Raw genomic sequence first — 27,728 nt, 5'->3', positions numbered from 1 at the left:
GTCTGCTTCTGTAAAGATTTATAGCCCTGGGAATCCCTATGGCACAGAATTAACTTGATGGCAACAGGTTTAGTTTTCTGTTTATACTAAGCATCACAAGGAGCCCTGATGGCACAGTGGTTAAGAGCTATAGCTGCTAACCAAAAGGCTGGCAGTTCAAATTCTCCAGCTGTTCCTTGGTAACCCTACAGGACAGTTCTATTTTGTCCTGTAGGGTCGCTAGAAGTCAGAACCCGCTCAACCGCACCTAACAACAAGTATCAGAAATAGATTTCTAATTGGTGCAATTTCAGGTACCATTAAAAACAGGAATTTTTAAGATTCTCACAACTTAAAGGGAGAAGGCCTACTGCAGTGATAGCAAAGCCCTCTAAGTGAGTGAGCAAGCTTCTCCAAGTATACCATCTTAACCAAGTGTCTTTAACTTACAGAATCAAATATAACTTTCCACCTCTGAGGACTTGCCCCGGTTCTCTGTATGCTCCAGGGTTTATGAAGTTTCCCTCAGTGCCGCACAGGGGATCGAGGGAGTGCCCTGCAGGTGGCTGGGTACTGGGCTATTTACTGTTGGGAACTGCTTTAAATAATTTGGGAGAGCAAATTTGCATCCTTATTTACATTTGGCTCAGAAGCAATATGAAATTTATTGTATTTCATCAGCATACACCCACTTCAGAGTTACAAGGAAAATCTCTTTTGATATTAAAACCTGACAGCAGATGGTCAACTACAGATTATCCCCACAACACTGGCTTTCCTATCCTGATAGTCAAATCCAGCTCTAGTTGCCTCCGATGCATGGTGAACGCATGTGTGTCAGCCTAGAGCTATGCACCATAGGGTATTCAATGGCTGACTTTTTGGAAGTAGACTGCCAGGCCTTTCTTCTGAGGTGTCTCTGGGTGAACTTGAACCTCCAACCTTTTGGTTAGTAGCCAAGGGCGTTAACCATTTGCACCCCCTGGGGATGCTGATAGTCAAGTAAACCGCAATTATTTTCTATCTAGCTAATTTCAAACTTCTCTTTTAAATCTAAACAAATACCTGAGCTTTAATTGCTTGGTGATAGAGAGTAAAAAATAAAAGTTTTAGAACAAAAAATAAACTAGATAGAATTTTATAAGATATTTACATGCAGAGGAAGGAAGTACTGACATAGAGGTAATACATGGTCTTAGTGTCTGTCAGCTGTCATCAGGTATGTTTCACTCCGTTATGCTATCATAAAATTTTCCAGCATGTCTCATGACAGCAACAAGAAAACTTTAGAGTTTTAGGCATCAAGAAGTTGTTTAATACCTGGCTACCACCACTGACTGCTCTGACAGGGATTACAATAGAGGGTTCTGGACAAAGCAGGAGAAAAATGTAGAATAAAATTCAAATTCGCAAAAAAGACCAGACTTACTGGTCTGACAGAGACTGGAGGTACCCCCGGAACGATGGCCTCTGGACCCTCTGCTAACTCAGAACTGAAGCCACTCTGGAAATTTACCTTTCAGCCAAAGATTAGACAGGCCTATAAAACAAGCAGAAACCCTGGTGGCATAGTGGTTTAGTGCTACAGCTGCTAACCAAAGGGTCGGCAGTTCGAATCTGCTAGGCGCTTCTTGGAAACTCTATGGGGCAGTTCTACCCTGTCCTATAGGGTCGCATTGAGTCAGAATCGATTTGACGGCACTGGGTTTGGTTTTTTTGTTTTATAAAACAAACAGTAACACAACGTGAAAACTGTGCTTCTTAGTTCAATCAAGTATATGAGACCATATAGGCAACTCCCGCCCAAAAGCAAGACAAGCAGGCAGGAAGGGACAGGAAAACTGAACGAATGGACACAGGGAACCCTGGGTGGAAAGGGGCAGAGTGCTGACACACTGTGGGGACTGCAACCAATGTCAGAAAACAATGCGTATATAAATTTTTGAATGAGAAACTAATTTGTCCTGTAAGCTTTCACCAAAAGCGCAATAAAATTAAAAAAAAAAAAAAAAAGAATAGAATCTTAGAAGGAGGATTACTGGGCCAAAAAGAATGTTAATTTTAATTGTTAATTGAGCTGCCAAACTGTTTTCCAAAAGACTGTAACAATTCACATTTGCGCTAGCAATGTATGAAAATATATTTTTCTCCACACAAAAAAGAGGTTGTTTAAAAGCATCACTCCCCCATGTCTAAAATGTTAAAAAAAAAATTGCAAAAAGATCAGTTTTTCAATGAATGAATTCTAAGATACCAATGCTGGAATAGTAATTACCTGCAAGGGACTCGCCAGGGACCTGTTTTTAGGAGCTGTAAATGCTTTGAGAACATTGTCTTCATCTTCTGATACTGGCGTCATTAAAACGGAACTTGTGAGAATGTTCTAAAGGTGAAGAGAAACATTTGAAATTTAACTGAGGTTGGAAAATATGCATGCCAACACAATTCCAACACCTCAGGGAATAGAGTACTATGAGGTGATATAGATTAGTGTGAAAAAATGCAGGTATCTGCCAGAAATTCTGTTGCCTACGAGCTAAAAGGAGGACTCAGCTATGTACTCACCCTAATCTCACTGTGGCAAATACTGCCATAGTTTTGGGTATGCAGTAGGCACTTAATAAACATTTGTTAAATTAATGAACACATGTTTTTTAAATGAAAGATTTACTAAGCTGTATTGGTTGAATCAACTCAAAGGCAATGGGTTTGGTTTTATTGAGAAAACTATTTCAAATATTGGTACAGAAATATTTTAGAGCTACAAATGAATGACAATACAGTATAATGGTTAAAAGAACTCAGACTTCCTGAGTTCTAACCCAGCATTACCACATATTAGTTATATAACCTCGTGCAAATGACTCAGCCTTCTTGTGCCTCAGGTTCCCAGCTGGCATAATGGGCATGATAATATCACCAACCTTATAGGGTTGTGGTGAGGATTAAATAAGTTGATACATCTAAAGTCCTCAGAATAGTACTTGGCACTTAGTATATGTCTAAAAAATATAATAGTTATTAGCTCTGATTCTCTATGAGAAAAGCACAACCATTTATACATTACAAACTTAAAAAGTCAGGCTAACAACTGATGACTGCCCTGACAGGGAACACGACAAAGAGCCCCTGAGGGAGCAGAAGAGCAGTAGGATGCAGACCCCAAATTCTCGTAAAAAGATCAGACTTAATGGTCAGACTGGGACTAGAAGGACCCTGGAGGCCATGGTCCCCGGACCTTCTGTTAGCCCAAGACAGGAACGATTCCCAAAGCCAACTCTTCAGACAGGGACTAGAAGGACCCCAGGGGTCATGGTCCCCAGACCTTCTGTTAGTCCAAGAGAGCAACCATTCCCAAAGCCAACTCTTCAGACAGGGATTGGATGGGAATATGGAATGGAAAATGATACTGGTGAAGAATGAGCTCCTTGGATCAAGTAGACACATGAAACTATGTTGGCATCTCTTGACTAGAGGGGAGATGAGAGGGGAGAGGGGGCCAGAAACTGCCCAAATGGACATGAGGAGCGAGAGTGGACGGAAGAACTGTGCTGTCTCATTAGGGGGAGAGCAATTAGGAGTGTATAGCAAGGTGTATGTAAATTTTTGTATGAGAGACTGACTTGATTTGTGAACTTTCATTTAAAGCACAGTAAAAAAAAAAAAAAAAAAAATTTTTTTTTTTTTTAAAGATTAATTAAAAAAAAAAAAAAAAGTCAGGCTACCTGTGATGGTTAAGATTGTGTGTCAGGATGGCTGGGCCATGATTCTCAGGGTTTATATGCAATCATTCCCATGATGAGATCTCCTGAGAGTAGTCAATCGAGTTGAAAGGGCGTTTCCTTGGGGGTGTGGCTTATATCCAAATATAAGCAATCTTTCTGGTTTTTTGCTCACTCTGGATCCTGTGGCTGCCTCCTGTTCGTCTGACCTCTGGTTCTTGGGATTTGAGCTATCAGTTTATCTGCAGGTCTTGGGATTCGTTGATCTTCACAGCCCGTAAGCGGAGCCCTGCTCTCCAACCTGCCGATCTTGTGTTCGCCAGCTCCTGCAGCTATGTGAATCAGGAGAAGCCTTGCCGTCTTGCCTGCCAGTCTTGGGATTCACTGATATTCACAGCCCGTGAGCAAGAGCCCTGCTTTCCAATCTGCAGATCTTGAGTTCGCCAGCCCCCGTGGCTATGTAAGTCCGGAGAAACCTCTATCCTAATCCACGGACTTGTGACGTTCCAGTCTCTACAATTGTGTGAACCATTTCTTTGATATAAATCTCTCTTTGTATATATTTATACACTTTACTGGTTTTGTTTCTCTAGAGAACCCCGTCTAAGACACTACTACCTGAATGCCAAAACTTTTTGAATAGTGGTAACCAAAGCCATGTAATATTGTATACAATTCTGGGCATCTACTGTGTACCGTGGTTGGCACTATGCTAGATGCTACATAACACCAAAGAAGACACAGTTTAACAAGAAGGCAATGCCAAATTTAGGAGATAAATAAATCAACTAAAGAAATTACAAAACTTTCGTTTTCATAGAAATAAGTACATTCTCACAGCAGATTTTTTAAGTGAGAAGAATTCTTAAATCATAAGAAAATAAATTATGAACAATTCTGCAATAGAGCAAAATCCGTTTATATTACATCAACAAAATTTCCACTTTATATTTAACACTTTCATAATCACATAAAAAATAATCATGTGTGTGAGAGAAAAGTTAGAAATAGGAGGCATTTGATGCCTTAGAGGGTGCTGAAATCGCAGTAGCCCTTCAAGCCACACACCAAATTCTGCAACACACCAACACAATGTGGGGGCTCGTGCGCATATACTTACTGGCACATCTGCCCCAGGTGATGACTGCGTAAATAACTGAGCGTTCAGACTCTCCCCTTCCCAATGGTTTGAGCAGAAGAAGTTTCCCGCTTTATCAGTTGGAGATTCCACCTAAAAGCAAATAGGAAGTGCTTAGTTGTTCCTAGAACTTCTCATGAACATTTATACTCTAGAGTACATTTCTGGCCAGTCTGAAACATTTACCCTAATGAGCAAATAAGCTCAAGAGCTTTTGTATCTAACCTGTTAGAAATGCCACTTGCCACCAAGCTAAAATTTTGATCTTTGCAAGCTAGATTCTCCCACTTTTACACACACACACACACACACACACACACACACCCACACACACACACACCCACGTAAAGAGTCCCCGGGTGGGACGAACGGTTAAGTGCTCAACTGCTAACCGAAAGGTGGGTGGTTCAAACACATCCCGAAGTACTTCAGAAGAAAGGCCTGGCGATCTGCTTCCAAAAGGTGATAGTCATGAAAACCCTACGGAGAGCAGTTTGACTCTGCAACACGTGGGCTTGCCATGAGTCAAAACAGACTCGACACCAATTTTTTTTTTTTTTTTTATATTTACTTAAATCCGCGATTAAAAGTCTAGTGAAAAGCTGCCTGGCTTCTTTCTTTCTTTCTTCTTTTTCCTCTCTAGCATGTTCTCTGTCCAAACCTAAAATAGACAGAGGTAGCTTGACTTCCCAAATGAAAGGCCAAAGGCCTACAGTCTGGCAGTGCCTTTTAACTCCATCTTGTATGAAAATCCTGTCAGTGGTGCTGTTACACAGCACAGAGGCCAGAGGCATTCAGCAAACTGAGCAAGGAGCAAAGCAAGCAGGGTGTACAGCTCGTTCCTTCCCAAGGATCTCGTGTTTACCTCTTGTTTGATTTTCTTCAGTAAAGGCAGTCCGTTTTCTTGAAATTCAGCAACCATTCCAGATTCATCAGATTCCTGTTTGATCACATCCTGTATGTCTTCCACTAGATGAGATGGTGTCTGAGGCTGAAGGGAAGAGTGCATATTTTTACATCAGAGGACAATTTCTGTCTGTGCAAATCAACCAACCAAACTCAGTGACTTTTCTAAAACTTACTAGCATCTTCAGGGGGCCATATTTAATTTCTTGAGCTGCAAGTGCATGTTTGAACGGTGTAGGAGTTCTTGGAGAGCTTTCTAGGATTGACCTTTTGATAGCTGGAGTTCTAAAACTTTAAAAAGAAAAAAAAGTTGTTCAGTATAAGAAAGCCCATGTCTCTTACATTGTTCTACCTATTAAATTTAATAATTTTCTTTTCAACACAAGAAATTGTAAGGCAAGTGAGTATGCTGATTAATCACATATATTAAGAAAAAGATAATGCGTACATCACATATTTTCAAATATTTCAAAATATTAGAACTAAGAGCATTAAAATATTTTTCATCTTTAATAGTTCTGAAGTCAAGTGTCATGACCTAGGTCTTTAGAATGACCACAGCCATTGTGAAAATCTGATGCCATTTGCCAATCAATTTTATCTATTCATTAACACAGAGCCCACATTAAAAAGACATTATGTTAACTTTTAAAATTATCTTCTTGTACTTCAAAATAATAAGATTGCATTTATTTGAAAGTTTTTTTTTATAATTCATACGGCCTCTCTCCACCATTTGTTTAAAATGGTAAAGCCTTTAAACCAAAAACCAAACCTGTTCCTGCTGAGTCAATTCCAACTCATAGCGACCCCATAAGACAAAGCGGAACTGCCCCATAGGGTTGCCAAGGAGTAGCTGGTGGATTCAAACCGCCAACCTTTTGGTTAGCAGCTGAACTCTTAACCACTGTGCCACCAGGGCTCCTTTACTGGATATAAATGACGGCTTCATCAGCTCTTGGTTTCTAATCATATAACATTCTTGGGGGTGTTAGAAAAGGTTCTATGTATACACAAACTTCAAAGAGAAAAAGTAAGATTTTAAAAACATGAACCATGCTCACTCTTACTTTGAAGCTTATCATTGAGATGAAATCAAAGATTGAAAATCTTGTTTTCAGCAAAGAAGAAAAGATTTTACTGAATGGAAAGAAAACCATATGAAAACAACCTCCACATATATAGGAAATTTTGGAATGAATGACAAAGGATAATTTTAATTTATCCCTCTACCTCCTACCTCTTGGTAGTGGTAACATGCCCAGGACAGATACATTCAATGTAGGAATATGCATGATTATATACATACATGTGAATTAGTAATGTGGACTAAGATATTTGGACACTATATTCCCTTAATTAAATAAGATAAAGAATTTTATTCTTGAACCAAGGACTTACATAGTATTTTCCTTTTGAGTTTTCACAGTCTGGTCTCTATGAAATGGCGTTGTAACAGTCAATTTGTGACCATTGAGAGGGGTGGAAGCTAAAGAAGGCATTTCCAAGTCTAAGTTTTCATGGTTACTGGAAGTGTTTAAAAACTAAATATGGGGGGGAGGGGGTGGAAGAAAAAAATTACATTAGATTAAACAAATTCTTTAGCCCAGTTTTAAAAAAAGCCACACTTTGATAAAAAGCATGTTTTACTGACCCATTATATAAGATAATAAAAATATAATAGGATAATAAATAAAAATACCCAACAATGAAGTGTTGGATATGGTAATATTTACTTCAATTGAGCGCACACAAGATTTGGAGTGTGATTTCCAAGAAATAAAATCTAGCGTCAGTACTGAAAGACTTGCAAAATCCTAAGAAGAAATTCTCACTAAATGACACCTGCCATTAATGAGAATGAGGTGCACATTTGATTAATGTTGAAAAGGTAAAAGGGTTTTTTTAGAAAGTAATCATCATTTTCTTTCAAACTGTTTTCTCTCTTTAATGATTTTATGAACTAAAACTATTATTACAGTAGTTTTACATTCTAGGAAAAAAAATAGGTGCTCCTGAAACACATGATTCTAAGGTCAAGTACTGGGAAAGACAGCATATCATAATTGCCTCCTGAAACTGACAGTGTGCATCAGTATATAAAAAAAACTCTGAGCCATCCTGTAGTGACGAAATTAGTTTTTAAATGTGTTTGATTCTTTGTTTCCCAAACTCATATACCTACATATTTAGATGTTTTTCTGGAACATCTATTAAAGTCTTGCAGAATGAATATTCTGCAGAACATAGTTTGGAAAACACAGCCCAAAAAACAAGACAATTCTTTGGTGGGGTACCATTTGCTCATACTGAAAGCTGTGCTTGAAACAAACTCAACATACATAATTGGAAAAATGTTTTAAAGTGCCACATTAGCTATTGATTTCAATTATCTTAATAATTTAGGAACACAGGTCTCTGATAAGAATTATAATTTCCATGCCATAAAAATTTAAAAAAGAAAAAAAAAAAGAGACAAGAATACTCTTTGGCAAAACTGTGCTAATAAAATATTATAGCACAATTCAAAAGAGCCAATATTGAGAAATTAAAATTAGAACAAGTTATTTTCCTTAAGCATTTGTTCCTCATCCTCTTCTGAAACATTTCCATTCATAGATGGATTGGAACCTCTGTACTGTCTAGCTTTTAGTTAAAACCCAAATGTTACCAAAACATGGTTCAGTCCCCCCCTCCCTTTGGTCAGTGAATCACATAATAAGGGAACAAAGATGCAGAAAAATGTTAAAATGTTAAAAGGGAAGGAGGGATGAGAGAAGAAGAAGGGACAGAAATATTAAACTCTAGTGTTGTAGGAAATAAAAGCACATGCCATGCAACTAACCATTTTCCAAACCACCAAACAGTAAGCAAAATCATTAAAACACAATCACCAATCAACCTGCAAGCAGCCTACACTTCGGGAGGTAGTCTGACTTAGCAGCAGCTAGCTTCGACAATGGAGTGAAATCAGCAGGGCAACAGGAATTAGTCATTTGTTCCAAAGGATTAGTTTCTAGATTATTCAGGCTCAGGTGTCTGTTGAAAATTAGTAACATCTGTGCAGAAATTTTGATCTACCTGCGAGGGAGAGAAGGGTAGGCTTTTGACAGGGGAACGCTTGGGACTTGAACTGCTGACGTCAGCAAATATGAAGGAGCTAGAGTCTCCGGCGGCTAAGGGGCTGGCCTGCCCCCGCCTTTTTCGAAGGATGACCAGTGGAACTGTGCTGTGTCTTGTAGGAGGGAAGGGCTTGGGTAGGTCAAGTGAACCCTCGCTCAACATGCGTTTGTTCAACCTCGTGCTAGGCTCTCCTGCAGGTCTATTCACATTGCCCTCTCTTTGCTGAAGCTGTAGGGCTTTGCCTGCGTGGTGTTGGCTAGGTGAAAAATCTGCTTCTTCAAAGAATTCAAAACTGCTGAGATCACACCATGATGAAGAATCCTGAAACAATGTGGGAGGCGCAGAACTTTGAGACAGTGTGTGCATGATGTGTGCCATCACCTGAAACATAGCACTGAGAGAGAGATGCTATATGCAAAGAGAACCCCTTGCCCCGCTGACTTCTTGAGAACCAGCTTCAAGGTTAGCAATGGTCCTGTTACACTGCATTAGAGGGTCTACTATGCTGCCTCATGGTTGATCCTACACGTGCGTTGCAGGGACCTTCTGACATTCTGTCAGTTGCATGCATCTAAAGCAAAAAGTAACCTTTTCTAGGCATGTTATTGGCAAGATTCATCTCCTGTCCAACGGGTATGCAACAAATGCTTTTCAACCAACTGGGAAGCCAAAGGAATTAACCAAATATCTGCTTATGAGGTGCTGAACTCAAACTTGTTTCACTAAAGATGACCTGACTCAGTGGACCAGTTGGGACTGGTAATCAAGCATCAGTGTTTGGGGAGGAAGCCATACAGCACCACCAGTGAACTGACTACCACTTCAGATACACTGATTTAAGCTTTGAATAAACATGACTCTTTATATGCTATCCCAAAGCAAAGCGAAGTTCTAGAGAAGCACAAAATAATAAAGTAAAAAAAAAAGTTAAACATAACTCAAACATCATTCCCATAATCCAAACTCTGCTTATAAGTTATTATCTTCACTACTAAAAAATACATGCATTTTGAAGGAAAAGGGTGCAACCTTTTATCTGGGTTGCTTATGAAATCATAACTTTGAGAAAAACTGGATATACTAAGATTAAAATCATACTTTTACCTTCACATTAACACATGCTGATAACATGACATGTGCTATAGAAAATGGCAATGTTTTAAGAAATGGGTTTCCTAATCCCCCTTCCAAAAACATTAACTTGCCTTAATCATTTTACTTACGGAATCTATAAATTGGAGTGTTTCTGCAAATTCTAAGAGGTTCTTAACATTGTCCAGAATGGTGCCCTGGTGGACGATCATGCACCTTGCTGGAGACGCGCTTTCTTCCGGTAGAGAGCCAGGATCCACTGGCAGAGATGGAGTGGAGTGGTGCTCTCCCAAACAGGAAACAGGTGCACTGTCTCCATGAGGTCTGCTGTGGTCGGCGATGGCGGTGCTGTGCCACCCGGGGTAGCTGCATGTGTGGTTCTGTGTCTAAGAAGAGGGGAGGGGGGAGGGAGAAATAAAGAAAGAGCGGGGAGAAGAAAGGGAGAAGGAACTTAGCAATGAAATTGCACAAGGTATCAGATGCTGTTGGAGGGAAGATAAAGTTGGTTGCATCATCCAGAACTTACTCCTATGAAACAGTTGTCAAGATGTTTCCTTTTATCAATGCAAGACCCTGCTTTTTAATAGTGGTAGAGTTTGTCATCTACATGATTACCTTAATTTGACAATCATTTTGTTAAAACTGCAATGAGTGGGACTCTGTTACAAAGTACACCTCTCACAGGGAGTGTCTTAAACATACACTTGAACATAATTTCTACAAGGCCCATAAATGTTTGCTAGGAGTTAAGAATTGTCCTATTTGCTTGCTAACTCACAAAAAAGCTGTTACAAGATCCAAGAGCCTGAGTTGCTTTCATCTGCATATATTCTTGTTGCCTCTCTCCCTTTCTAAGGCTACAGAATGCACTGGGGCAGTGAAGGGCTGCCAACTCAACGTGGTTAGGAAAGCAGAAGGGCAAGTTAACAGAAGTCTCCTTTCAGCATGATCATGCAACAGGAGAAATTGCAAAACATCAGCTAAAGTTAAAAAGTGGTCGAACTAACATATCACGCACATAATCATTTTATTATTTAACGAAAAGAAATTTGCTCCTAAGAATACCTACTGGGTGTCACTTCTCTTTGATTCTATTTTAGTTGGTCAGCTACATATGTTACAAAGCACTAGCTGCATTCCCAGTTTGCTGCCCAATCACAAGAAAAAAAAAAAAAGGCGAGAATTCAGTAGCCACCCACAGAGCTTCCATGCATGCAAAGCAAAGACAGTGGCTAATGTTATTTATAGAAAAGGTAGATCTTTTTTTATGTTTATGTACTGAATGGGCATCAAACCAAGGTTGAAATGATAAAGTATGAAAAACTATGTTAAGAAAAGTATTAGAGGGGTGGGGAGAGAAAAACACTAAATAAACAATAAATTAGGGGTAACTTTGGTGAGGGGTAAGACAGCACACAATACTGAGGAAGCCAGCACAACTTGTCCAAGGCAAGGTCATGGAAGCTCCATGGACACATCTAAACTCCCTGAGGGACTGAAATACTGGGCTGAGGGCTTGGGGGCCATGGTCTCAGGCAACATCTAGCTCAGTTGGCATAACATAGATTATAAAGAAAATGTCCTACATTCTACTTTGGTGAGTAGTGTCTGGGGTCTTAAAAGCTTGTGAGTGGCCATCTAAGATACTCCACGGGTCTCACCCCATCGGAAGCAAGGGAGAACGAAGAAAACCAAAGACACAGGGGAAAGATTAGTCCAAAGGACTAATGGACTACAACTACCACAGCCTCCACCAGACTGAGTCCGGCACAACTAGATGATCCCCGGCTACCATCACTGACTGCTCTGAAAGGGATCACAATAGAGGGTCCTGGACAGAGAACAAAGTCCTAATTCAAAAAGAAAGACCAGACTTGCTGGCCTGACAGAGACTGGAGAAACCCTGAGAGTACAGCCCACGGACACGCTTTTAGCTCAGTAATGAAGTCACTCCTGAGGTTCACCCTTCACTCAAAGATTAGACAGGCCCAGAAAACAAAATGAGACTAAAGGGGCACAGCAGCCCCGGGGCAACAACTAGAAAGCAGGTGGGGACAGGAAAGCTGGTAATAGGAAACCCAGGGTCAAGAAGGGTGAGTGTTGATCTGTCATGGGGTTGATAACCAATGTCACAAAATGATATGTGTACTAATTGCTTAATGAGAAGCTAGTTTGTTGTGTAAACCTTCATCTAAAAGAAAAGAAAAATAATAGAAAAAGGAAGAAAAAAACCAAATGAATAGGTACCATATCTTCATTACAAGATGCACAGCTTTTTTAAAAATGCAGACTTTCACTCATTTTTCTTTGCTAGTCTTTGAATTGATTATAGACCTCATGGAGGAAAAAAAAAAAATCAATGACAACACTCCTGAGTGGGATATTTTGGTGCTACTACAATACAAAAATATTTCCAATTTAGTCAATATACATTCTGGCATCAACTGTATTTGATTACAAGCAATTCTCGTGTTTAAATATTGTTAGTAGAAACACAGAGCCTTGATTAGGATAATATTTAGAAGAGGAAAAAAAGGACAGAGGACAGCCAGTGCCTGGGTAAAGCTAGTATCCCCCTCGCCCCACCCCTGTCCAGGCAAATAGTGACTATACTTACTGATAGCGCCTGCTGCCCTTTTAGCTCATTCTCAGTTGACATTAGGAGCAATTCTAATTCCTTTATTCGCTTTTCTTTCTCCGGGTCTTCATCATTATAGTGTCTCTGGAATTAAAAGTTGAGGGAGAAGAAGAGACAAAGATCTGATTGGAAGTTGCAAATACAATGGTAACTACAATCTACAATCAAGAAGTACCATACACAGCCTAACGTTTCCCTAGAGAAACCAACGCCAACTGAATTTGGCTCCTGTAGAAATCTTCATGAATGTTATTCTGGACTGAAGAGAGCAAGCCACAGTGGATGCTAACTGATAAGCTCTTCCAAAGTATAAAAAAAAACCAAAAACCCACCGCATTGAGTCAATTCCAATTCACAGCAACCCTACAGAACAGAGTAGAACTGCCGCGTAGGGTTTCCAAGGAGTGGCTGATGGATTCAAACTGCCGACCTTTTGGTTAGAAGCCATAGCTCTTAACTGCTGCATCACCAGGACTCCTTCCAATGCACAGCAGCAGAGAACCAGAGAATTCCAGAGCAAATTCACTCCGGAAGCAAAGATTGGTAGCTGGCTGGCCAGAACTCCACCCCTCCCTTCCACCACTCCCTTCTCTTTTTACTTCAGTTGGCCAAGTAAGGATAGGTGTTCAGATGAAAGAAAGAAAGCATTTCTTAAATCGGAGCCTTGAACAGCTAACAAGTTTCTTTAGGAAATGATCTTACCTGAATGGCTGCAGCAGCTGGCTGAGGGACATTGACTATATTTACATGTAACGCTACAGGATATGGAACATGACCAGGGACCTAGATCAAAAAGCAAAACAAAGGCTGAGTCACTCATGGTTACATAGGCTTCAGGGGACTTGGCTTCCTTAGGTTTTGCTCCAGGATTGAGAAAATAATGCTTTACTGATAAAATTCATTAAGCAATAAAGAATAATCTGAAATTTACTCAGTCATTTTAAAGTGGCTAGATAGCTAAAGGAGCCGTGGTGGCACAGCGGTTAAATCGGCTGCTAACCAAAAGGTCAGCAATGCCAATCCACCAGCCGCTCCTTGGAAACCCCATGGGGCAGCTCCCTCTGTCCTATGGGGTTGGTGTGAGTCAGAATCAACTTGATGGCAATGGGTTTGGTTTGGTTTTGTAGAGAGCTAAAACATAGTGAAAGAAATCTGAAGTGTGCGTCCATCCTGACGGGAAATATTTCTTCATTAGGGAAGATCAATGGAAAATATAATCTAAAACGCATTCATGAATGTGTGAGAGAAGTTTTGATGGGGAAAAGTGATGGCATTAACTGTTTGTAAATAAAAACATTTTTCTTGGAATAATTATGGGTTTTAATGAAGAGCATCGAACCTCTAATGATAGTGCATCCACCTGAGACTTTTTTGGAAAGTCTGTGGCCAAATGGATGAAACAAATACAGAAGGGTGAAAACTGGTTCTGAATATGTTTAGCATAGAATTTGCACATAAGCTCTGCATTCTAGGGTAAAGTTCATCGTTTATTACTGTTAGTTTTAAGATGAAAGTTTCTTGATTTTTTTCTCTTCATCCTTTCTTTTCTACCCATTATGAATTATTTCTTTCCTAAGTATAATATCTAGAAATGAGAAAGGAATCACAATGGTCCAAATAAAGACTGAAAAAAAAAACAAAAACAAACAGACATCAGATAATCAATGCCACAAAGTTCTTTTCCTGGTTCAGAGTAAGGGCATAAACACTGACTGAATGAATAAATTCAGACATTTCTACTAGATTACTACCAGACACAATCTTAGAATTATCAGAACTTCCGTAAATCAAGCTATCTCTCCTTTAAGGGTAATATTACATTTGCTTTTTATTTTGGAAAAGAAAAACATTAGACAACAAATGCATCTCCATTCCTCCATACATTTCCATTCAAGAGCTAACTTCAAATTAGATTTGAAGTAGCAAGTTACAAAGCAGAGGTTTCAGAATCAAACAACATGGACTGTAGTTAGCACTATCTCTATGAGCTGTGCAATCCTGGACAAATCACTTAACATCCTCATTTTTGGACACATAAAACAGGGATAACAATGCCTACCCTTACCAGCTTCAAAGGGCTTAGGGTGGGATCGGTCATGATCATGTTTAGGGGAGCTCGCTGAAAAGTATACAACTATTAAGTGTTATTACCTCGTGCTAAAATAATCACGTCTCTCACTCAGGGCTTTGAACCAGTTCATCCTGGTTCGAACCCCTGCTGAGAATTTGCATTTCTAATGAGTTCCCAGGTGATGCTGATGTTGCTGGTTAGGGGCCCGATTCTGAGAACCACTAGTAGAGCAAAAAAACCCAAATCAAACCTGTTGCCATGGAATCGATTCTGACTCATAGGGACCCAATAGGACAGAGTAGAACTGCCCCACAGGGTGCCAAGGAGTGGCTGGTGGATTTGAACTGCCGAACTTTTGGTTAGCAGCCGACTCTTAAACACTACGCCACAAAGGTTTCTGGGGCACCACTAGTAGAGCCAAAAAACCCAAATTGAACCTGTTGCCGCCAAGTCAATTCCGACTCATAGCAACCCAACAGGACAGAGTAGAACTGATCCATAGGTTTTCCAAACAGTGGCTGGTGGATTCGAACTGCTGACCTGTTTCTGTCTACCAGCCCGAGCTCTGAACCACTGTGCCACCAAATTTTGAGAACCACACTGCTCTACTGTGTAGTACAGCAGTGTGGTTCTCAGAATTTGTTGTATATAAGAATCACTTCCGGGAAGTTGTTAAAATGTAGATTCTGGTTCAGTGTACCTGGGGTAGAAATGCAAATGCTCAGCAGGGGTTTGTACTGAACAAACTGATTGGAAGCCCTGCTCTCATTAAACTAAATTCTTAGGAATGGCTTACATTTTGTGCGTCAGAAATGTGGTAATAGGAATAGTCATTGTTAACTGAGGGCTGGCCATTTGGAGGGAGCTGAGCTGAAGGTGGAGCATGAGGAAAACCTATCAAATGACTGTTCTTCTGAAAACTTGTGGCCACTGTTGGCTGACTGACTTTAGGCGACTCCTGTAGATAGCCTTCCTGTTCGACCTTCCGACGCATTGTAGAATTCCAGTGGTTCTTGATAGCATTATCAGTTCTGTATAGAAATATATCACATAAAAATTTTACAAGCAAATATTTCAATTCAGATTAACATTAAATGACAGAAAACTGTTTCTAACAGAGATCTTTTCTTTTGGACCACTAATAGTTTTTGTTTAATCCTTTTGGTCTTCTCTACCTCCGAAGACCATGCTTTCTCTATAGGCTGATTTACAATCCATTGACTTTTCTTAATTCCATAACTGGAATAGATGTACTTTTCTATAAATGTTGGTATCTTTGGGCCATTTTATTTCCTTGATAAAGGTGTATTCTCCACACAATCACCCTTCATGTTCATTCTGTTTGTGGTACAAGACTCTGGTGTAACTTAAAGTTTTGGCTCGCCTAGGAAATTACTCCTGGTAGTGTGGTACAGCACACAGCCCACTAGGTACTCGGTGAAGTCAGTGAATAACTTATGCTGCTGCTGCCTCACTGTCCGCTTTTCATCTCTCATAGCACCAGCAAGAAATTTTGAGTTCAGAAAAATCCCACCTTTTGAACACCACCCAAACTGTCCTATAACCAGACAGGTAAGGGTGGAAAATGGAACCCAGGAGGGTAACATGCTAACCCTCAAAACATTTTCAAACTGCACAGCCTTTCTACTAAAGTCTTTCATTTCTCAGGAAAACAGTTTCTCAATTCAAAAACCGTTTTAAGCCTCCCTTTTACTATTTCGAGGCGGGTGGGGGATGTAAGTGAAAGAAAGAGGAAGTTCAATTGCCCCTTTAATTTTTAGAAGAATCAACAGCATATCCTCTCAGGCCATATGTGATAAGAGGCCTCCTTTTACTAACCTCTTAAATTCTCTAAGCTTATACTGAACTAGGATGAAGGAAATGCTATAGAGCATCACAAGAAAACAGGACATGCACCATCGTAGCCATGGCTTCTTTGAAACAACTCTTTCTCCACTTTTGGATATGAAGCTCAAGAAGAAAAAGATCTTTATTACTTTCTGTCTTACATCGGAGCTCTGGTGGTGCAGTGGTTAAGAGTTTGGCTGCTAACCAAAAGGTCAGCAGTTCAAGTCTACCAGTTGCTCCTTGGAAACCCTGTGGGGCAGTTCTACTCTCTCCTGTAGGGTTGCTATGAGTCCAGATTGATCCAATGGCAGTGGGTTTTGGTTTATCTTACATTATTTTTGGACTGTAGTAAAAATTTTCCAAATTCAACAAAATCTGTTATATAATGTTTAAGTGGGGAATATAGACAAAAAAATGAGCTTCCACAGTTATCCCTCATAATGATGTCATTTTCCTGACTTGTTCATTAAAAAGAAAGCGTTACACTGACATGATTTAAAAACCTGGAAGGTGTGTGGTAATCCTGGAAATATATAATTTTTTTACTCAAAAGAAAAAAAAATTAGGAAATGTGGTATAATAAAATAAACTCCAGTATCATACAAAATGGTGACCAAGTTCCTTCTGGCCTCTTAATCAGTTGTCTGAACTCAGACCAGAGACGAACTGTCCTCAGTTTCCAACAATGTGTTTAGTGTTTGGTAGTGCACTAAGTGCTTTGGCCCTATGAAGTAGGTTATTACTCTTTTTGCAAATGGAGAAACTGAGGCCAAGGGAAGTTAAAAGGCTTGGCCCAGGGCTCATGGCTGGGTGGCTCCTGGACTTTAACTCAAGTCTTCAACAAGAAAAACTCTAAGATCTCTTCCAGTTCTAAAAGCCATGGTTCAGGTTCACCCAACAAATTACAATCGATGGAATGTAATCTACTCGCCATACATTTAAAACAGAATTTTCAATACCCACTCCCTCATTCTTCCCAATCAATATATTTTTTGACATATTATTACCGTCCAGGCAGTAGCTTTGCGATTTCTGCCCATCTGTTCCCCAGTCTCTTGTGTGCCTGGTAAATAATTCTGTCTTCCTCTTCTGTCCAGGAGGTTTTCTTAACTTCTGGATTCAAGTGGTTATGCCACCTCTCCCTACATTGTTTTCCAATTCTCCCCTTTAAGTGCTTGGCAATAACAGACCAACGTTTCGGACCGTATTTCTGTACAAGCTCTATCACCTTCAGATAAACACACAAAAATAACCTGTGTTTTAATGTTATGTAATGAGTCAGTGTCATCATTCTTCAGGGTTACAAGATCTTCAGAAAAATTCTAAAAATCTGCTTTCATTCACTGGAAATATAGGCATAGGGTCCTCTACTTCCTGTTTGCACACTTTACCTGTTTTCTGAAGTTGGAAAACATACAACAAAGGTGTCTTGGGAATATTTTTAAATGCGAGTCACACATCAATGAAGAAAGGACTTACTCTCTGGTCTTCTTCTTTGGTCCAAGGACCTTTGATGAGTTCAGGGTTTAGTACTTTCTGCCATCGATGCTGACACTGCACATCTGTTCGATTCTAGGCCAAAAAAATAAAGTACACACTGTCACGTCAATATGATTTGATGTACGCGTGAAGACCTGATTCTAATATGAATTATATGTAGAAAGCATACAGTGAAAGCATTCAAGAACGTGTTCAGGCATGTTTTGGAGAGCCCACATATCACTCACTACTTACAGCTAAAAAATAGACAAAGAATATATCAAAGTTGCATCTAAAATTAGAAGCTCTGCCTCCTGAGGGAAACAGTCCCGCTACTTGAACTAAAGGAACAGCATATACTGCACATGGGCCTGCCAATTTAACTTCAACTTAACCTCAGTCTGTTTCATGTGGAAGTGCCTATATGGCCTTAGGCTTCTTAGAGCTTCATTATTAATGTCGAGCTTTTATGGAAATCCATCCTAAGTGACTAAAGTTTGCTTCCCATTCAAACTGAGAGATCTGCTTCAATTCAGGGCCAGAATTCATATTGTAAAAGGAACAAAGATAAATAAAAGATAGGCCCTACCTTACAAGAGATTATAACATTATAAGAAAAAAATTATAATTAACTATAACAGAAGGCAAAATTTGATTCATGCCCAAGAAAAGACCAATGTAAAAAGACACTGAGGTGGGGAGAGGCACGTTCTGAGGATAGAGAAATTATGTCTCCCTCGGAGGAGTCAGGAAAAGCTCTTGATATGGACTTTGAAGGATGGACAGAATTTTAACTGGCAGAGAAGTAAAGGGAGAATACTCTAGGTGGTGGGATCATCAGGAACAAAAGGCTATAGGAGAGAAAGCAGAAATGAATGTAACCAAACTTTCTTACAGAGAGGAAGTAGGAAACAGAACTGGAGCTGAGTAGGGGCCATAGAGGAGGGCCCTGGTGTGTCAGCCAGGTTGAGGCAGTTTAACTTAATTTGGGAGACTCTAAAGTTGCTGTTGTAGGTTTTGAAAAGATAAAGTACAGCTGCATTTTAGGAAGCTCGATCTGCCATCTGTGGGTGAACTGGGACATGCAAAGCTGCAAGCAGGAAAGCCGGTCAGGAGGCCATTGAAAGAGTCTAGATGAGAGGGAGGGAGCCTAACCTATGGAAGCAGTGGTGAGAAAGAATCAAAAGGGACCAATGACAAAGGAATTCCAGACTCGTAATTTAAATATTTAGTAAATGCTTGGATGTAGAAGATGAGGGGGTGTGATATATTGAAAATGATCCCAAAATTCTAAAACTGGATGCCAGAGGCTGCTATCGACAAAAACAGGGAATTTAGAAGAGGCTGATTGGGAGAAATATCTTGAGTTTAGTCATTTACCATGTAATAAGTCATCAAAATGCTAAATTATATTACCTTGATAAATGAAGGCATAAAACAGAAAGCAAACTTTTTTTAAAAAAGTTCTAGAACTCCTTTAGCAATCTATCTAGAAATTCTAATTATATGCATGACAATATAAATTATAGACGGGGTATTTCGCCTCTGACTTCTTATATGTGAGGAAATACTATGTATTATCTTAATATCTTCTAGAATATCTTATTAAAACACTTGGGAGAAGCTTCCCTTTTGAAAAAAATAAAAGAAAAAAACTACTAACTTACCGGGAGATAGTTGGCAATAATTTTCCAGTCATCTGTTCCATTCTGTTCCACCAGCTTCTTTAGTTTTTCATCCTAAGACATTTAAAAGTACTCCTAGGATTATCAGTCATTTACTATGTAACTCTGTTCAAGTTGGAATAAAGGAGGGAACCAATTCAATAATCCAATCCAGGAAAAAAAAAAAAAACTCTCAAAAATATCCAAATACAACAGGTATTAACGTGACGTACTGGTTTAGAACATAGATCTATTTAGAGTCACACAGACCAGATTTTGAGCTTGGACACAGCTCCTGATGAGTTGTATAAGCTTGGGTATATAATTTTATCTTTCTGGGCCTTAGTATTGTTATCTACAAAAGGGGAAAGCTGACATCCATAGAGTTATTTGGAATTATATGAGGTAATTATACAAAACATTGTGCATAATGCCTGGCACATATTGAGTATTTAACATATGGTAATTGTTAAAAGTTTTACTTTGTGGAGAAAAAAAATAATGGACTCCAATGTTAGATTTAGCAGACATTTAACTATCACAATAGATAGGATCTTGAGTAAAAAATTCAGTATTTTCAGTTAGTTCAACCTCTTTCATACAAAAAAATGGAAGACCACTTTGTAATTAAGCTTAAAAGGCATGTACAATGTAAGAAAATAGCTCAGCGTTTGTATCAATATATTCATAAGTTAAATGAGGTCTGCCTTACTAGAACACAGAAGACGCTAAACATCAGTGGGCAATCCGTTCTTTCAGTTTAAAGACTGTTCACTGTCCCACCCATTCTCTAGTGCCTTTCTAAATGTATTCCTTCAAGAGAATGATAGCCTTATGTTTCTGCAAAGGCAACAACATTCACACACAACATGGGTCACTGGCCACAGGAATTAGGAACCAGTGTCAAGGAAAGACCTTCTTTATCTCTAAGGATCATCCAAGTGCACTTCCCATGGGCATTTTCTATGGGCTTCACTGGAAATCCCGACTGGCTTCACTGGAAATCCTGCCTGGCTGCCAGTAGGGGCTTTGATTTAAATGAAGCAGAGTGGAATGAAACTGAGGAAGAGTTAATAGCATTTATTCTAACATGAATCCTCCCAAATAAATTGCAAAAGATGTTGAGAACATTAAGGAAAAAGAAACTTTTCCCAACACATTACTAATTTTGCTACCTAAGTATTTTCCCATTCCTAAAAAGATTAAGTTTTAATAAACTGGCAGAAAAAGAAATGTGGGAAGCAGACACATCTCCAATCATTATGGAATGCTTTTAGAATATACCCATTGCCTTCAAGTCCATTTTGACTCATAGAGACCCTATAGGACAGAGTAGAACTTCCCCATAGGGTTTCCAAGGCTGAAATCTTTATGGAAGCAGATTACTATATTTTTCTCCCAAGGAGTAACTAGCGAGTTCGAACCATCAATCTTTCAGTTAGTAGCCGAGCACTGTTACCACTGCGCCACCAGGGCTCCTATACATACATGTATATGGCTCTGTCAAATATTATATATCTAGACTATTAACTGAATACATTATAACAAGATGAGTTCTATGCGGTTTTGGAGTTTTTTCATTTTGTTTTTGGAAACAGCCATTTATTCATTCTGGGAACATTTATTCATATTCCACTTTGTGTCAAGCAATTCTGGGTTTGGGGAACAAAAAAATGAGCAGATGGTTAGCCCTGCTCTCAACAGTTTTGCAGTCTACTGGGGGAGGCATATATGTTACAGCAACGATAAGATCTATGGCTGGACAGGAATCCAGTTGCAGGGGACCACAGGAGTAAGCATGCAACTGTGTTTGGGGAGGCTAGGGGTAGCTTCATAGAAGAGCTGAGGGGTGAGCAAGGTAACAAAGAAGTAGTAAGAGGTTGTGGGCAACATAATAGGCAGAGGGAAACACAGATGTAGCCTAAAGTGAAAAGAGAGAACGTTCATTGAATAGTTTGGAAATGGTTGGCAGAACATACAATCCAGGGAGTGGTGAGAGGTGAAGTCGCACAGGCAGGCTATGATCATAAAGAGGCTGCTAATGAGTTTGACACCCGTAGTAGAGCTGACATTTTGTTTTTCATAAATTGACACACTCAAGGCTTTTCCCATGTTTTGATAAAGTAACGAGTTACCTCTTCCCTGGTCCACCTAGTTTTCCCCAAATGACGCTTTCCAGACTTGGGAAGCAGCCCATCATAGTCGTGATCACACATCTCAATGTCTTCATCATCCTCATCACTACTGTATATGCTGCCAGAAATAAAAGTGGGCAGACGTAAGCTGGAACAAGAGGATTTAAACTCTTGGATTACAAAACTTTCCACAAAAACTCCCCAACAATCTTTTTCAAAGTTTACGAAGATAAAACTCTGAAAACTTGCACAACAAGATTTTATTCTGCATTCTGTCGCTCCAGCATTGTAAACTGGCTCTGCTGTTATTGGTATCCACAGATACGGCAAAGGACCTGGCACTTTCTTATTACTCTGCATGTTTAAACCTGTTGTTACTGTTAGACTAGGGACAAGTTATACATTTGGCAACCTTCCCACCAATGGAGGTTTACATTTAAGACTTAATGTTAGAGACAGTAAAAGGAACAAGAGCCCATATCCTTTATATAAGAACACACTCCAAAGCCTTGGCATACGTCACATTGTTTAAATAACATTTCCCAAACAATAAACAACTCGAGTATGTTATTTCAACGGGGCTGGTGACTTATTAAAAGAGAAAAAATTCAAGTTGTAATATACTCAATAATATAATTATAATCATCCCTTAAAGATTAGAGGATCAGAAGAGTCTAAGAGGATGGATTTAAACCCCTGAGGAAGGATAAATAAGACCATTAAATGATCCAAGTGTTTTGTAAATAACATTAATATCAAACTGTTCAAAACTCAGGCTCAGGTAGATCCAACCTGTGGCTATGCTTAGAATACTCAGTTTCCAAAGAACCAGAGGGGATAATAGGCCACTTATAGTCAGGATCTTAGTTACTCTTTTGTTGTTATTGCCTTTCACTAAATGGTGTTTGAAATATCCCAGAATGTACCTAATTCAAAACTAAGGGATTCCCCCCAGAATAAATCTGTGGGTTTAAAAAGAACTCACGGCTGTTTTTAAAAGAGCTTTTTCTGTTACATAGCTGACCAAAGCAAGGAATTTTGATGACTTTTGAAGTAACTCTATATTTAATGTTTATTAATCAGGTACTGTATAGATGAGAGTACTTTTAGTTATAATGTTACTTATAAAATTTAAAATATGAGGAAAATGTATCATTGTAATATTGAGAAATCCACCAAATTGGGAGCATTAACAATACTAATATAAAGCAATGTCATAATGTAATTTATTATTTAAAAAAAAAGAAATTTATAGTCTCATCAGGTTTTATCTTTCCAAACTAATTCACAAGTGTATTTTACTGAGCCCTACAAGTCAAGCTACAGTGCTTGCCAAAAATCCTGAGTCTGGGGTTCTTATAATTTAAACCTATGATTTTGGATAACAATATGAAGACCCAGGATGTACAGTGACAGGCAGGATGTGATCCAAATTTAAAATGTTACCACAAAAAAAGTCCACTAAAGTGTATTTATAATCTGTAATCATTTCTTTCATTTAGGAGCTATCCTTTTAAACAAGAGCCTAGTTCTGTTTCACATTGTAAACAGGAGGCAATGAACAATTTCTGGTTAATAATAATTACTACAGTTTCCTTTTCATATGAAATATAAGCATCATAAAGCAAAAAAAAATTATAATATTTGGAGCCGTAGGTCAGCATCTTCTGAAAGGTTGACAGGGAATTCCTAGGAAAGTCCCCAAATGAAGTGGCAGCCTTGTGAAACATCAGGGATACCGGGAAAACCAGAGTAATCCAAACATGGAGTCACAGATCCAACTCGTTTTAACTTTCTAGGTTTGACTGGATCTGGAGACAACCTTTTCAGAACTGAAGGCTACGTTTTCCAAACTAGTAATTGGGCACATCTCTCTTGGAAACAGCTTGGCCCTCAGGTACAAGCAACATATTCAACCGCCCACAGGGGGCAGCCAACATCAGGTGAGGGAGAATAGGAATCAAATAGAACCGGGGTTCTGGGGGCAAAGGTGCCAGTCCCAGCTCTGCCTCCATCGAGCTGCCTGATTTGGACAAATCACTTCCTCTCTCTTAGGACCTCAGTTTCCTTGCCTCAAAATAAAGGCTTGGATTCGCTTTCTAAGGTACTTCTCAGCGCTAATAATGGATGATTCCATTTCTTTGGTGCCACTGAAAAAGTAAGCACAGAAACAGAGATGTGCAAAACCAGGCCTTAGGGGAAAATGTGGTATGTGACTTCTGCAGGCCTCTAAGGGGCCACGAGGGGGGCAGGGCGAGTCCAGGGCCCTCACATAGTCAGCCCCCTGACTATGTGGCACGGAGGCTCCCCTTTGAGCTCTGCAAGCGATTTCCTGGCTCTACGTTTGTCCAGGTCGCCTTTGTAGCATGATTAATTTCAACTAAAGACCTGAAATAACTTTTCCTTTATCTGCTCTGACAAGATCTCAGACCCAACAGTCAGAGGACTTTCAAAAGATGATTTCAGGGTTGATGCACTCGACTCCCCACCTGCTAGACCCGGTGTGGTTACAGGAGTACAACTATGAATATTACATTCTGTCAAGGAAACAAACCGTGCAAAGAAACGAAAAAGAAAAGGGGCGCTAGGGGTTGGGAAGAGGGTGGGGAGCGGGAGGAAGTGCCTTGTGGCTGCTACTGTGATTCTAGAAAAGGGGTTCAGACTCATTTCGCTGACCTGGTTAATAATCTCTGCGGAGTTGACGCTCGCCCAGCAAGAAACGGCTTCAGGCCCGCAGCGGGGTTTCTCTTCCCCCGCCCTGAGGCAAGTTCAAGGCTCCCACCCCTCCCGGCCACCTCCCCTCTCGGCTACCTGGGAGCCGCAGGGAACCTGCGCAGCACCGCCCCGCGGGGGCAGCCGAGACCTCGGGGCGCAGGGCCTCAAACCGCGCCTCTCTCTGCCCCCTCCTCCTCCCCCCCTCCCCAGTTTCTACTCTCAAAAAATATAGGTGCCCCCGGCTGCTCTACTGTTGTGTCTCAAAGGCGAAGGTGAAGCCCCTCAAGGGGCAACACCCCCACGCGCGCGCGGCCAGGTCTCGGGCAAGGCACAGGGATTCGGGGTCCCCCCCTCCCCGGTAGCCTCCCTTCCCCTCCAGCACCTAGCCAAGCCTTGGCGCTGCTCCCCGGTCGGGCAGGCCCAGGGGTGCCACTGCAGGGCCCACACCAACGCTCTTTGCAACTTCTCAGCGTCGCTCGAGAACAGCAGCCGCTGGTTCAAAGACAAGCACAAGAAAATCTAACAATCCCGAAGAAAAGCGGGTGCATGTGTTCTGTCTCCACGACTTTACCCCAGAGCCCCTTCATGGGGGCCTGCCCCTCCCCCGGGCTCGGCCCGGACGCCCTAAGGTGGCGGGCGCAGGGCGCGAGAGGAGCGGCGACCTCAGCCGCGTCCACGTGTGTGCGCGGCGCACCGACCTCTTGCCCAGGGGAAGGGCCCGCGGGGATTGCGTCCTGGTTGCGCGGCAGCGGCCTTGGGTGCTGCAAGCCCGGTCACTTTCCACAGAGTGGCGACTGCGACGGCCGCCGGGCTACCCCCTGCCCACGGCGGCATGCAGGGAGCTCCGGCGCGTCCAGTCTGGGAAGTTGAAAAGATAGTGGAAGCTGGAACGCCAGTAACTGACAGTTCGGACGAGCATCGCCTTCATTCTCGGTTCCCTCTTCCCGTCCGCCTGGCCCAAATATAGGGGATTTCACCCGTCATGCAGGCGAGCCTCCCCAAGTGCAGTGACATGTGCGGCGCGGACGTGTGTGTCTGTGTGTGTGTGCGCGTGTGCAATGTTTGCATTAGAAATAAAAGTCTCCCGGAGAATGATTAGAACCTTCAAAACCAGCGGTTTAAACACTTTTCGAACGCAGTGACCCCTTTCCTCCGCTAAAATCTTCTTTCGAGCCGCTTGTCAGCTGACACTTTTCTTCTCCTCCACAAAGAATGAATGAAATTTAAATGAACTACGTGCAGCTACTACGGTCCGGCATTTTTCCTATATCTGCCATATGCTCTGCACTTCCAAGTCCAAACATATCTCAGTGCATCCAGCAATTATGCCGCGACTCCCTCGCCGACACCCGAGGCATCCAGCCAGGCACCTGGTGGGCTCCCAGGGGCTGGTAGGCACCACTCTGCCCTCGGTTGGAAAGTGCTGTTTTTTCCCCCTAAAGAGCAATGTATCCCCCTGCAACTTGCAAAAAGAGCCACAGGGCGTCCTTCCCAACGTCCTGTTACATTTCCCGCATAGACTTTTCCCATTCATCGGTCTCTCAAGCGACTGCTGCTGCCCAGGCAGGGGCTCCGGGTCTTCCAAGGATCTGACAGCCCCGGAGAAGCGCCGGGAACGAATTCCCACCTGCTCTCGGGCGCCTTACGCCCAGCGCGCCCCCGCCCTGCGCCGCCCTCCCGGACTCCCCGTTACCTGTGCCGGGGTCTTCGGGCCATGGCGCGGCGGGCGCGGGGGCTCCGCTGGACGCCGCGGGGACCGCACGGGGCTGCCGCCTCGCGCTGGCCGCCGCCTGCCTGTGTCCCTCCCCGGTTGCGCAGCGGCGCTCCGCACCGCCTGCGCGAAGTTTCTCAGGAGAAAGAGGAGGAGGAGGTCGCAGAGGAGGAGGAGAAGGAGGAGGAGGAAACAGGTAGATATTAAAGTATAAACTCTGTAAACAGAGATGCCATCAAACAAAGAGCTTTGGACACTCCCCCTCCCGCCAAATCTGGCGCCCCTGCAGTGCGCACGCGCCCTGCCCGCCGCCTCCGCGGTCGCCCTGGCTGCCGCCCGCCGGGTGCTGGCCCGGCCGCCCCGCTCCCATTCTGCACTCGCGCCGCCGCGTTGTGCCTGGCGCGCCGCGAGGCCGGGGCGGCGCGCGGGCGGAGAGCCCACGGCCGGGAGGGGCGGCCGGGGGCCGCCGCGGCGCCTTTTCCTGCGCAAACCCCGCTCCCGGGCGGCGGCGGCGGCGCGATTCCGCGCCAGGTCCCGCTGATGCCTCCTCTCCTTCTCCTGGACGGCCGGACAGCCGTCGCCCCACTCGGCGTGCTCCCTGGCACCAGAACCCGGGCTCGCCGGGCTCTGACTCACTGTTGCGGGGGCGGGCGAGGAGGGGACTCCCGCATTTGGGATTGGATTTTAGGCTGGTTTAAAAACTCAGCTCCCTGGAGATGGGGAAATTTTGGGGGTGGGGGTTAGGAGTGGAAGTATATGTTTTAGTAGGACATTTGGCTAGGTTTTTTTTTTTTTTTTTTTTTTTAAATAAAGAACATCCCTAAGTTGTTAGCGACAAATGGCACTTAAATACGAGTGGGGCTGTGACTATCTCCGCTCACATATGGGACACCCCGGCCAAGCTTTCGCTCTCCTCCCAGATCCTGCGGCCACCACGCCACCGGCGTATTGTCACATGCCCTTCACTCTCACCCGGGCACACGCCCGGTCCCACCCACCTTGCCCAGCCCAGGCGGCGGCCACCACACAGCTCTGGCCCCAGCACCACTCGTGCCGTGCGCGTCCTGGGATTACACATCTGCAAAACCCATCCGGTTCCTAACAGCCGGCCCCTGTGGAACTCAGGAAACCCCACGTTGGCTTGCATGGGTTTAAAAGTTAAAACACTTTGTGACACGGAGGTCGGTATCCATACTTCGTGAAGTTTAAGAATTCTCATTTATGAGATAAAAGTCATAGAAGACTTCGTGGTCATTTAAGGGCTCCCAGAGAAGTCAAGGGAGAGGATAAATGCTGAATTTATAAGGATTGATGATTGGGGGATTTTAGGGGGGTTTTAGTTTTACTTCCGCTTAGAGACGAGTAGCATTGGGGATTTTTTTTTTTTTTAAATTCTCTGTACACACTATTTTATTTTTCCTTTAATCTTATAGGAGTTTGAGACTTTTGCTGACTGGGTTTGTGGGTGTCCCATGTTCTTCGGCAGTTCAAACTTAGCTCAGAAAGC

At 42.0% G+C, this 27,728-nt stretch overlaps 1 protein-coding gene across 7 annotated transcripts in view; it reads right to left on the bottom strand.

Annotated features, from left to right (window-relative positions):
• MYB (MYB proto-oncogene, transcription factor) overlaps positions 1 to 26,301 on the bottom strand; it is a 46,521-nt gene extending 20,220 nt beyond the window's left edge. Inside the window, exons 1-15 of one of the 7 annotated variants that reach the window (XM_064291124.1) lie at positions 26,204 to 26,301; positions 21,796 to 21,913; positions 19,664 to 19,735; positions 17,997 to 18,089; positions 17,525 to 17,745; positions 15,466 to 15,700; positions 13,301 to 13,381; positions 12,578 to 12,682; positions 10,092 to 10,346; positions 8,827 to 9,189; positions 7,147 to 7,289; positions 5,922 to 6,036; positions 5,705 to 5,830; positions 4,822 to 4,932; positions 2,255 to 2,362 (exon numbers count right to left, since the gene is read on the bottom strand). In XM_064291124.1, the coding sequence (XP_064147194.1) occupies positions 2,255 to 2,362; positions 4,822 to 4,932; positions 5,705 to 5,830; positions 5,922 to 6,036; positions 7,147 to 7,289; positions 8,827 to 9,189; positions 10,092 to 10,346; positions 12,578 to 12,682; positions 13,301 to 13,381; positions 15,466 to 15,700; positions 17,525 to 17,745; positions 17,997 to 18,089; positions 19,664 to 19,735; positions 21,796 to 21,913; positions 26,204 to 26,226 (2,169 nt within the window). In that variant the 5' untranslated portion in view covers positions 26,227 to 26,301. The other 6 variants (XM_064291127.1, XM_064291134.1, XM_064291143.1 and 3 more) reach the window with 6 other exon arrangements.
• Between the last annotated feature and the right edge of the window lie 1,427 nt (positions 26,302 to 27,728).

This window comes from Loxodonta africana, chromosome 1, assembly GCF_030014295.1.
Source record: "Loxodonta africana isolate mLoxAfr1 chromosome 1, mLoxAfr1.hap2, whole genome shotgun sequence".
Taxonomy (NCBI): Eukaryota; Metazoa; Chordata; class Mammalia; order Proboscidea; family Elephantidae; genus Loxodonta; species Loxodonta africana.
This window is presented reverse-complemented; position numbering and strand designations above follow the sequence as displayed.